Consider the following 13,293-nt stretch of genomic DNA (forward strand, 5'->3'; position numbering starts at 1 on the left):
CAACTTATGGTGATTTTTACAAAACTACCTATCATTTCAAAAACGAATTCGGACCAATCTGTGAATATGAACAATTTCACACAAGTTAGAGACCTCTAAAAATCATAATAAAAATTATGAATAAACTACACACATTTTCTAAACTCTCAGAGATTACAGAATCAGTTTTAAACTTTGTATGATTTTTCTATGATTTTTCTAAAACGGTGCAGAAAGGTTAAAAACTAGTTAACAGCTTACAACTTTCATAACACTTTGTAACATGTTGAGCAAAGTGTTTATCTTTGATGATTTCATATTTTACATATGTTTTCTGTTAAGTTACATTTAAATAACAGAAATTACTCACTGAATTGTAAGAGTCGTTTATCATTACAAATATACAAGGTGAAACATAAGAATTATGGTTATGCTTTGCTAAACATACTACTCACACAGAAAAAGGTTTTACACTCAATACAAACGGGTTTGTCATATACTACGTGATAAACTATAATAGGAATAGTTTATGGATTTCACATCACGAATTTATTACACAAAGGGAGATTTCACTTCCACCACGGAAAAGGTTTTACATTCAAACTATACGTAAACTCGTTAACGTAAGTTGTGAGACAATTCTTCAATTGTACTCTTAGAGTACGGGTTAAAAATTCATGCAAGTTATAGAGTCTCTTGTAGGGAGAGCGTGATAATTGTGTATAGATCTATATTGGGATTGACACCCCACACCTTGCTGCTAGCTACAGCCGGACCTGCAGGTCTACGGGTGACAAGTGTCATAGGATCTTGACGTCTGAAAAACGTTGTAGCAGGTTCATTCTGGTTATAGTATGGTTATAACGACTCACATAAGGAGTTAACAACATTTCAAGTTTACAGGAAAATGCTACTCACAAAAGGGGTTTTATCTATCTAAAACTGCATACTCTCAGTCTTGGGATTTAAGACTACATAACTTTTTATAAGGAAAATATTGGATTTTTCTTGGGTATACATTACAATTACAAACACGTTACAAGTACAAAACACACATACATTCAGTCTTGGGATTTAAGGCTACAAACATTTTATAACGAAAACATTGGATTTTCTGAAGCATACATTACAATTACAAACAAAGGCTTTAAAACTCTACATCCAAAAGCTTATGAACTCACCAACTTAATTGTTGACACTTTTTCAAAACTACTTGTATTCTCAGGAAATCAGTAAAACAGGTAAACCGCAGCTTTTGAGGATGGGATGCTAAGGCGTCAAACAGTTTATTTTGTCATCATAGTGTAATTGATTTTGGAATATGTAAACTCATACTATGGTGTAAACTTTTCAATTATATTATGATGGTTGTATTTGCTTTGGTCATGATTATACTCGTTGTTATGATACTATACATGAAGTCCGCCTCCCCCGGACGTTTCCGCCATCCTTGGTTTAGGGGTGTGACAAATAACAAGATTATTCACACAAGTAACAGAAGCATCAAAATCAATTAATACAGAATCATATGCAGATGAAAGAATGCTAAAAGATTAAAGTAAAGAACGTACCTTTGCAGTCATTGGTGCATTATCTCCAGACTTCGAAACAAAGCATCTGCATGTCACATTTTCTTCTTCGACATCCTCATACCTTACATACATGGCCCCATGGGTGGGATTCCTCATTTCTTCGTCATGAGACCCCGATGACCATATCTGATATTTTCCCTCACCTTCATCTTCTCCTCTAGCCACAAGTGAAAGATTTTTCGTCTTTTTCTTGAGTTCCTCCAGCTTCTCAGAGTAATAAGCCTCATCCTTCACTTTATTCTTCTTCTCTTCTTTCTTTCTGAGCATACAGTCATTAGCCATATGGTTTTCTCCATGACAGTAATGACAATCTATCCCTGAATCACCCTTCATCTTCTTCTCTTGTTTCGAATCCTCAGCCTTTACCTCTTTCTTCTCAAACCTCTTCTCCTCACTTACTTTTCCAGAATAACTTCCCTTTGTTTCTCCAGAATTCATCTTCGCATTAAATGGTTTCTTGTAGAACTTCTTCACCTTGTTGTTGGAGTAAAATGCAACAGCTTCATCATCCGAGTTGACAATAAGACCTTCTTCATCAGAACCTTCGTTCTCAGCAACTTCCTTCTCACTTTCTCTACCACTGACCTTCGAAACTAGAGCTAATGGACCACCCAGACTGATCCTTGACTCTTCTGCCATTTCATTCACTTCAGTTTCATGAGTTTTCAGCTGATTGTAAACATCATTCAAGGTAGAAAAATCGAAGCCATGGTGTGTCTTTATCATCAAACTAACGCTCCTCCATTATTTACGGAGACCCATAACAAAAGTAATGTTGTATTCCATGTTAGTCCTTTTGATTCCATACCTTGTGCACTTATACATAAGCTCGTTCAGACAATCGTAATACATTTCAATCGTTTCTCCATCTTTCTGTTTGAATTCTCTTAATTCAATCAAACATTGTTTGACAGAGCTGATTTTAGTCTTCTCACTCCCCTGGTACTTTTCCTTCAACGTATTCCAGAGTACTTTTGAGGTTTTGCAAGTGCGAACATGATTATACACCATAGGAGGAAGAGCACCGCGAAGCTCTCTCATGCATCTCTTGTTATAATTCTGCAACCTATCATTTTGTTCAATTACACTTGGAGTTGATGAAGAAGTACCCATGCTTTCAACAGAAGAAGGTGGGATTACATCATTTGTAATGCATTTCCATAGATCTTCATCTATGCCATTCAAGTAATCCTCCATCCGATCAATCCACAGATCGTAATACTCTGGAATCAGCATTGGAATCTTCGTAGACGATCCAAGGAGATGAGAATACGAAGTCATCATGTTCATGTTAAAATTCGTCATGGATGAACGGATGAATTTTCAGAAAAACTTCAGAAAATTTGAGAATTAATGGGTGAATTTAACAGAAAGAACAAGAAGAACACTCGATTAAACAAACAAGTTGCAGAATCGAATCACAACTGAAGATCAAGGATGATTTTCAGTATCAATCGAGCGGAAATTTTTGAATCGAAAATGAGACTCAAAATACAATTGATACATGATGAAAATCAGATCATTGCAGTATGATTCCTGCTCTGATACCAATTGTAGTTGTGATTTAATCGAGTATGAATGTAATCAGAGTAATCAAAGAAGTATGAACAACGAGAGTAAATAAGATCTGGTTTATAGCTCAATTATACTTTCGTGTACAGAGAGAATCTAGACAGAATGTCTTGGAAAAGTTTATCTAACTCTAAGTACAACTCCTATTTATAGGAGATTAAGAAAGTATACAAAAAAAATACTAAGGGCTAAACATCAAAACTTCGAAACTATTATGCCTTAGTAAATAGATAAGATAACTTTCAAAATTGACTCAAATAACTTCGACACATTACAACATATTTGACACTGACAATATATTAAAGGTGTGTATTTGTGAAATTAATAGTGATCATGGTTGTCATTCATTTTTCTTTCCAATGGAAGATCCCCATTGTTCACTTCAAAAACTTTTCTAACACCTTTTTCTTATGCGTATTTTGGTAGAATCACATTAGATTCCCTACACAAGTAATCTCAATGAAAAATAAGAGAGATTCTCCTAGAATTCGTTGTGGGGTCATGGTTTATTGTCCATTAACTAAAACATTTGTAGAAATTATAAAGGGTTAAATATAATAATTAAGTAATAATATATTTATTTATTTATTTGTGTATTTTAATATTATTTATTTATTTTATTTTTTTATATTGTTTTATTTTTTTATTAAGATGTTATACTTTATAAAAGCTACTTAATTATAGTATTATATATACTCTTACTTTTTTCATTCAAAAATTATACTTCAAAGAAATATTCACTTAAATTATACATTAATAAAAAAAACATTCACATGATACTAATGTAATTGAGTAGATTTTTTATAAATACAATAATGTTCTTATATAGATGGATTGAAATACTTTAATAAAAATAATAATAATAAATATAATTCCATTGCTTTTGTATTGATAAAATCATGCGCTTAATCTCGCAAACAAACACATGCATGAATTATGTGTGATAAACAATCTGATTTATTGTGCGATAAATTTTATCAGGTAGCTATGTCACATAACAAGCGATGTTATCTTCAAATTTATCCTGATTTTATATTTAGAATAAACATGGTGACGCAATATACATTCTTTTATTGCATATATATATATATATATATATATATATATATATATATATATATATATATATATATATAGAAAAGTTCAATAGAGAACCATTATTAATCAAGGAACCAATCCGAAGCGTCGGAATTTAAAGCGATCAACGGCAAAAAAAAGGGTTGTAAAATTTTATAATAGACGCACATGTACCGGATTATAACAAAACTCACTTCCTTTTTTTCATTTAAATTTTTTTTAGGCCAAGTTTTTTATCGAAAAAAAAACCGAATATACCGTTGTTCACGATTTTTCGTCCTCTTTCCATAGAGATCAATGATGATATATAAAAAACGAATTTTTTTTTTCGAAAAAAACTCACTTAATTTTCTTAGTTTTTTCAATATTTAAGTTTATTTTTATAAAAAAAAACTAATTATACCAAAAATATTAATTTTTTGTACTCTATTAATAAACATCAACACCGATTTATAAAAAAAAAAAAAAAAAAAAAAAAAAAAAAAAAAACCTCGAACAGTGTAGATTCACACTGTGAATCTAAACTGTAAATATTTCAACTTTTAACATTCACAATATGAAAAATCTCGAACAGTTCAGATTCACATTGTGAATCTGAATTACTATTATGCACACTCTGAATCTGAGAAAGTTCACAAAAAAAAAAAAAACCCTCGATCAGTGTAGATTCACACTGTGAACCTAAACTGTATATATTTCAAATTTTAACATTCACAATGTGAAAAAACTCCGATCAGTTCAGATTCACACTGTGAATCTAACTTATTATTATGCAGACTGTGAATCTGAGGAGGTTCACAATGTGAATCTGAACAGGTTTACAATATGAATCTGAACAGGTTCACAATGTGAATCTGAACTGAAATATCGTTTTTTTTATTATTATTATAACATAATATGAATCTATGTTTAAAAAGTACAAAAAATATGAATTTTGATATATTTATTAATTTTTTTCTATAAAAAATAGACGTTAACTTTTTTCATTAAAGAAAATGAAGTGGATTTTTTTTCGAAAAAAAAAATCGTTTTTTATATATCATCATGGATCTCTATGGAAAGAGGACGAAAAATCGTGAACAACGGTATATTCGGTTTTTTTTTTATAAAAAACATAGCCTAAAAAAAATTTTAAACGAAAAAAAGTGGTGAGGTTTTTTGTAAAGGGTGGATTTTTTTGTATAATCCGGTATGTGTGCGTCCAATGTAAAAGTGTACATCTATTTCCTTGGCGGTTGGTCGTTATGATTTCCGACGCTCGCGATTGGTTCATTGGTTCCTTGGTTAATTATGGTTCTCTATTGAACCTCACCCTATATATATATATATATATATATATATATATATATATATATATATATATATATATATATATATATATATATATATATATATATATATATATATATATTCATGTGGGGTGCGAGGGGCAAAATGGACAGCTGCATAGGGTCCAATTTTTTTGGGCAATTTGTTTTTATTATGTTATATGTATATATGTTTATTAAAAAATAATAAAAATAAAAAAACTTATAATAACGATAAAGACCATTTTTTTCTGGATCGTCCAGAGCATTTGAGAAAATTTATATCCTCAGAACCCGGTCTGCCCTATATATATTTCTCCAATAAAATGATAAATAGTTATAGAGAAAGTTTATAGATTCCGTCACTTATCATGGTAATAGCTTTAAACTGGATGAGAGAATATTCTAATGAAAGAATCAAAACGAGTGCTCTCCCTTGCTGCAAGCATATATAGATGACTAGATGGAGTGGCAAATATTGTGTTCCCATTGATCTCCACTAGCTCAATATTTACCACCTAGCTAGGTTAAAGTTTTGCTTTCCCATGTGTATATAAACCAAACCTTGTCCTCCATTGAAGTACACCAAGTTGCTCACATCAGAGATATATAATTATATATATATATATATACACAGAGAAGATAACTACAGTTAGCTACTGAAATGGGGTTGCTAAGAGAAGTCCTGAACTCATCAAAACCATACATAGCCATGGTTGCTCTCCAGTTTGGTTATGCAGGAATGTATATCATAACCATGATCGGCATGAAGCGAGGACTCAGTCACTGGATTCTAGTGGTCTATCGCCATGCCACGGCTACTCTTGTCATTGCTCCCTTTGCGTTTGCTTTTGAGAGGTTGGTTTCTCAAAGGATATTAATTGGGTTTTTTAGAGTCACGTACATACATGCACATGCACATCAGCACATGCAAATGAACACGAACATGTCTACTCTTATGAATTGAAATTAATGAATAGTTTGCTCTAATTTTGCAGGAAAATAAGGCCAAAGATGACACGTTCTGTTTTCCTCAAAGTTCTGCTTCTTGGTTTGCTAGAGTAATTCTTCTGACAAGCCCTTCTTTCTCTCTGATACAAAAAAGACATTCCTATATGAAACGTTACTAGTTAATCATCTTATTTTATGCATTAAACTACCTATAGAATCCAGACAACCCTTAGGTTGTTAATTACCAAGTACAAAGTGACATTAAAATCTGAGTAGCACAGCATATAGTGCATGCATAAAAGGTTCAAGAAAACAAATATCTAAACACGTTAATTGGTTAATTATGTCGCTATACCATTACTAAATATATGATGGAGAAGCCACTGATTTTACAATATAACAAAGTATTGTGTCCAGATCATACATGACTCATGTGGCAATCTTGGCTCTCTCCTATCACTCTTTCCTTGCGTATAAGAATACAATATAGTCCTACCAAGTGCATGTACGTGAAGTATCAATTACCATCAAGCATGTATTTTGCTTTTAAAAGAAAAAGGAAAGAAGTATACGATTTTAATGAGATAAATTATGAATTCACTCACATGCATGCGTATATTTCTATACAACAAAATTATGGCAAGTTTAATTCATTAATAATTGTACCTTCGACTAGTAAATATAGATTTACTTATCGGTTAATTAAGTGTTATTTTTGACAATAATTACAGGCCGGTGATCGATCAAAACTTGTATTTCTTGGGGATGTCGATCACATCTGCAACATATGGCTCTGCGATCGTCAATGTCCTTCCTGCCCTCACCTTCGTACTGGCATTAATGTTCAGGTAACCTTTTCATGAATAATTAAATTCGGACTCTCTAATGATCGATGGAACTAGTTCTTGAATTCTTGATATATAACCTAAACATTTTCTATTATATATGATTGATCAGGTTGGAGAAGGTGAATCTGAAACGTATGCATAGCCAAGCGAAAATAGTTGGAACGGTGATTACATTGACCGGAGCAACGGTGATGACTTTGTATAAAGGACCAATTGTTGACATTCTGTGGTACTCTCATCACGGAGCTACAACCACCCACAAGGCTGCCGCCGCTGCTGCTTCATCGTCCGGCCAACATTATCTCGCCGGCACTATTATGATTCTGATTTGTACCTGCAGTTGGGCCGGATACTTCATCGTTCAGGTATATATCTAACTAACATGTCTTTCATTTACAAAAACAACCACAAAATAAAACATAATTACTTCTGTTCTTATCGATTCAGTCAAGGATTTATTAATCGATAAACTTTTAAAAATACCTTATGCTTTTATATATTTGCTCTTAATTATATATGTAATGTTGATCAATTCATCACATGCATAGTTTTTAACAACACAAAAAAGAATAATAGTTTAATTACTACAAAAATCATATGGTCGCTACTAAATCCAGCAAAAAAAGAAGTTTTTAATAGAAGGAAAAATTAATGGTTTATTACAAAAAAACAGTTACGCTGCTATAAAATAGTAAGGATACTTTATGTATTTTGTCATATAATATTAAGAAAAATACAAAAAGCCTATTTTTATATTATTATTATACATTCATATATAGACCAAAATTTGTTAATAACATATTTATACCCACCTAGTGTATCGGTATATCATTTTAAATAAAAACAGTTTCATGTTGTTCCTTTTGTCAAAAAGTCATCATCTTTATTAGTAATTAACCGATGTTGATTAATTTTCTATGTGCATATACATGCAGTCCATTACGCTGAAAGAGTATCCTGCAGAGTTGAGTTTAACATCATTAATATGTTTAGCTGGTACGGTAGAAGGTGGAATTATAGCCATGATCATGGAGCGTGATCCGAAAGCATGGGCTCTTGGATTCGATTCTAGGCTTCTGGCATCTGTTTATTCTGTGAGTTACTTCTCAAAATTGCCAAATTCCTTTTCCTTTTACCAACCGATTTAAAGCATATGTTTCAATTAGACAAAATAAAACCTGTACAAGAATAAATATATTCTCCTTTGCACTATTAAATGCGTCCCCATTCATGGTTATGGGATCTACTGTGCACTTACTTGTGTACGTAGTACAAGATAAAACATTTTGCATCCAAAAGTCTTCCGCAAAGGTTGGTGTTAGGTACAATTCTCATTCGATCCGTGAATAAACAAACTGATATGTCTTCAACATTTGGTTTCATAACCAACATTGGGATATAAATTATAATATTTTCAAAACAAAAGTTATATCAAGACTTCTACCTATATATAACCTCACTTATATATTATCACCTTTTTTGAACAACAATTGGATTAAAAAGGACCTCTAGCGAGAAGCTAGATCAGGAACAAAGTTTGAGACTATCACCTTCGTCTTGTTGAGGCAAGCATGAATTTAAGACTGTCTACTATACATAGAAAGAAATATTGGAATAGATTTCTTAATATATAAATACAAAAGTATGCAGAATTTTTGGGTATTCAAGTTTGACACGATGTCTATGATTTTCATATACATGAATAAAGCGCTTTAAATTTTCAATATATAATTATCGATCCTAAGAGTTATAATACATTGTTAGGGGGTAGTTTGCTCCGGGATTGCATACTACGTTCAAGGAGTTGTGAATAGGATTCGAGGTCCAGTGTTCGTGACCGCATTCAGCCCGCTATGCATGATCATAACTGCGGTTCTTGGTGCCATCGTTTTGTCTGAGCAAGTCCACCTTGGAAGGTATGATATTTGATTCGTTTAGAGACCAAACTATATATGTCGATCGATTATAGATATTTGTTTCACTAAATCCAATTATGTTTATTAACAGTTTGATAGGAGCCATCATCATAGTGATGGGTCTTTACTCGGTGGTGTGGGGTAAAAGTAAAGATCATCTGTTGGCATCAGGGAAAGGATCGGGTCAAGAATTGCCAACAGTTGACAAAAGCCGTCTTGAGTTGGCAAACACCATGGATGAACCATCCAAGGTTACAATAAAGGATGCAATTCGCCCACAAGATCCTTGATTGAGGATCGCTTTCTATTTTCTATATATAACTATATATTGACTTGTATTTTTGTGTGCCGATTTAGGGTTTCCTCAATCTAAGAGGTGATATTTCCTATAACATATACCCTTTTGTTCAATTGTTTTGATGATGCAATCAAAATATCATGATTGTGAGATATTGTAGAAAAATCAAAAACTTCATCTTTATCTTTCATTAAACGAAACAAAACTTACAATAAAAAACCTTAATATGAAAATCACTTTGCACTCAACAACTGAAACCCTAAAGATCTAAAGAAGATTTTTTTTTTTTAATAACTTACGAGAAAACCCCTAAAATTGGAGACGACAAATCAGAACAAAGAGATAGCGTATTTTATTTACAACATATCTATAGCATACCAATACGACATAAATATTGTGTAATTAATACACATCCAAATGTCACCAATTCTTTCTTCTTCTCAGCTTCCTAGTACAAACCCTTCAATACAATTAGATCTCTCAATGGGGCGGGTTTGGAGCGAATCACCCTTGATCCAAACCCATTTAAAAAATAAAAACATGACCCGCCCCGCTCCAATAACCCTCAGGGTCTATATTAGTCGAAGTCATACCCGTATCCACCGAATCAACGAATACACGACCCATTAACCCGACCCTTTTATAATATTAAATTTTCATAATTTTTATGTGTTCCACAAAGTAATATTTCTCAAAAAAATAAAATGTTTACTTAAACAAGATATACATTAATTAATACTCAACGTCCAATACAATAAAAATCACATTTTACTTAGACATCAAGTTTAATATTTTGTTGCCATATATATATATATATATATATATATATATATATATATATATATATATATATATATAATTAATGGGGCGGGCCATAAGTGGAGCGGATCGACAAGGATCCATACCCGACCCATTTACTAAAAGGGTAAACGGGTATGGATCGTAAACGGGTAAACGAATCAAAAATTAAAATCCAAACCCGTTAAATTCTTACGGGTTTGGAGCGAATCATGGTCAAAACCCGTTCCATTGACAAGTCTAAATACAATACACCCAACTCCCCTTTCTTATCCTCAAAAGTCCTCCGATGTTAAAGTTAATCACATTCAACCCTTCAACAAATAATTTGTTGTAAATATGACCAAGTTAAAACAAACTTTTTCTACCAATGTTAAAAATTATTTAACACGACTATGTCTTTCACCCCGGCCCTCACCCCCCCCCCCCCCCCCCCCAAGCTTAACATCGAAAACTCAACTTTCAGGAAGGGATCAATAAGACCCATTTCTCTACATAAAGATCATGTTGACCAAAAATCAACTATTTACTATTTAGTAAGAATATCAACATGTTTTCCATAGCAATTTTTACAATTTTTAACATTCCTTATAGAACCTTTTTACGTAAAAAAAAGTACATACACTTTATAATCACTACAAGAAAAAAAAAAAAAATTAGCAGCGACAAAAGTCGTCGTTAAAGGGTAGAGTGGTCGACGTTAAGGCAATAGAGGCAACACGTCGCCAGTACTGTCATATCGCTATTGCTCAAAATTTCACTGGTAAAGATATTCGCCGCCGCTAATACTCGTGTCGCCAGTAATCCCTCTGTCGCCGCTAATAACCTAGTCGTCGGTAATATTATTTTTTATTTTTTTATTTTTTTTAAATCACTCTCTTCGGGTGCAAAAAAACCGATACATAACGACATTAAATGCAGAAAAAAAAATTACATAATGACATCCAATTAGGTACCAAACAGTGTTATAACTTCATACAAATACCAAAATAAACAACAAAAGTGTTATAATTCCAACAAGTACCAAAGTGTCACAGCAAGTCTAACATACAAAACACAAACTAATTATCCGACGAACCATCATCTTCGTTCCCTTCGTTTACTCCTTGATCTTTTCCCAATTGAAAAAACGCATAAAGTTCGTCCCTACATGTCGGGTCGTTGAGCATTGAACGAATATTTTCCAACTACATAATAAATAACAACATATATAAACTTATAAGTTAAACTATCAAACATAAACAAAAACTACCAAAGTACATTGCTATTTTTTGCACTTAAATACAAGAAATACAAAAGGTACATTGCTATTTCTCGCACTTGGGACATAAACACAATTATCAAATCAACATGCATTTATTGATGCCAAATTACATTGCTATTTTTAAATTATGGACAAAAAACCAAAGTGCGTTGTTATTTCTTACACTTGGAACATAAACACAATTACAAACACAAATACCAAATCAACATACATTTATTGATCATTATATAGATATATGAGACTTTGAAATTGAATAGTCTTGTTTTACAAGAAATGATAGCTTACTTTCTACTTATTTTGTGCTAAAAAACCTTAAATACAATAAATAACAATGTACATTCCTATTTCTTGCACTTGGGACAAAAATATAATTAAAAACACAATTACCAAATCAATATGTATTTATTGATGCCAAAGTACATTGCTATTTTAAGACAGGGGATAAAAAACCAAAGTACATTGTTATTTCTTGCATTTGGAACATATACACAATTACCAAATCAACAAGCATTTATTGATCACTATATATATATATATATATATATATATATATATATATATATATATATATATATAGGCTTAGGTTATTATATTCTAACTAATTATTGTGTTATTGTATGAATGATTGTGGGCCAATCATTTTACTTATTTTAAGAAAGTGATTATTACATATTATTGAATTAAATATAATTGAAAAATACCATCTAATTTAACTAGAAGGGTATTTTAGTCAGTTAATATAGATTTAATAAAGGAAAATTGCATATTTTAAGGAAAATTGCATATTTTAAGGGAAAATAGATTCTATTAATTTTAAAAATCTGATTGTATGGATGATAATTCTCCTAATTTGGAAATTCTGACGGAATATGTTTATCAATATATAGAAAAATAACAAAAATTATTGAACCATACAAGAATACACATTCTGACATAATATATATTTTGATTTAATGAACTTCTTGAAAAATAACAAAATTTTGGATACAAGTTAAAAAAAATTTCATTACATTCTTAGAAAAGAAAAAAATTTATATACTATTCTATGAGAATGTTACACTTATTAATAACAAAGAAATACAAATATATAAATCATTCTACCAGAATATACTATTACATATATTTTTTTTATTATATTGTATATTATTCTGCTAGAATAATCCATTCTTTTTGGAAGATTGGTGGCCATTGTTCATCTTCATCTCATACAATGTTCATCTTCAAGATTCTATTTTGACATAATAGGAATTCAAGATTCCATTCCAGTAGAATGTTGTAAGTCTCATATGTACCCTTCCCAGCCAAGAAAACAAGAACATTCTTGTTCTTGATTTCATGTATACCTGCAAATGAGAAATACAACCACTCATTGTTATTGCTTAATCTTCTTTCCATGGCAATTTCAAGCAATAAACACCACATCGAATTCTGTCAAGCAAAACAAACAATTTCCTGTAAAACATTAACCCCAAAAAATCCATTCCATGTATCCATTTCTATCAAGAACAATCAAACCCAAAACCCATCAACACTCCACTGAATTTTTGTCAAAACAAAGGAAAGAAAAACAAAATCAAAGGAATATCCATGGCCACATTTGGTCTACTGCTACTCAGGTGACAAATCCCTCTAAATATCTAGTCTTTCTATCAGAAAGATCACTTCTTTACCTCTGGATAATCAGAAATTAA

The 13,293-nt window shown here is 31.6% G+C and overlaps 1 protein-coding gene across 1 annotated transcript; it reads left to right on the forward strand.

Annotated features, from left to right (window-relative positions):
• Positions 1–5,898: 5,898 nt before the first annotated feature.
• LOC145107368 (WAT1-related protein At1g21890-like) lies at positions 5,899–9,692 on the forward strand. Its single transcript, XM_079044238.1, has 7 exons — positions 5,899–6,385; positions 6,526–6,588; positions 7,210–7,326; positions 7,436–7,691; positions 8,262–8,420; positions 9,091–9,242; positions 9,334–9,692. Exons 1-7 carry the CDS (start codon positions 6,192–6,194, stop codon positions 9,530–9,532), a joined length of 1,140 nt encoding a protein of 379 aa, XP_078900364.1. The 5' UTR covers positions 5,899–6,191; the 3' UTR covers positions 9,533–9,692.
• The last annotated feature ends 3,601 nt before the right edge of the window (positions 9,693–13,293 follow it).

The sequence above is a fragment of the Lactuca virosa genome, chromosome 4 (assembly GCF_052849685.1).
Source record: "Lactuca virosa cultivar CGN04683 chromosome 4, Lactuca_virosa_CGN04683_v6, whole genome shotgun sequence".
Taxonomy (NCBI): domain Eukaryota; kingdom Viridiplantae; phylum Streptophyta; class Magnoliopsida; order Asterales; family Asteraceae; genus Lactuca; species Lactuca virosa.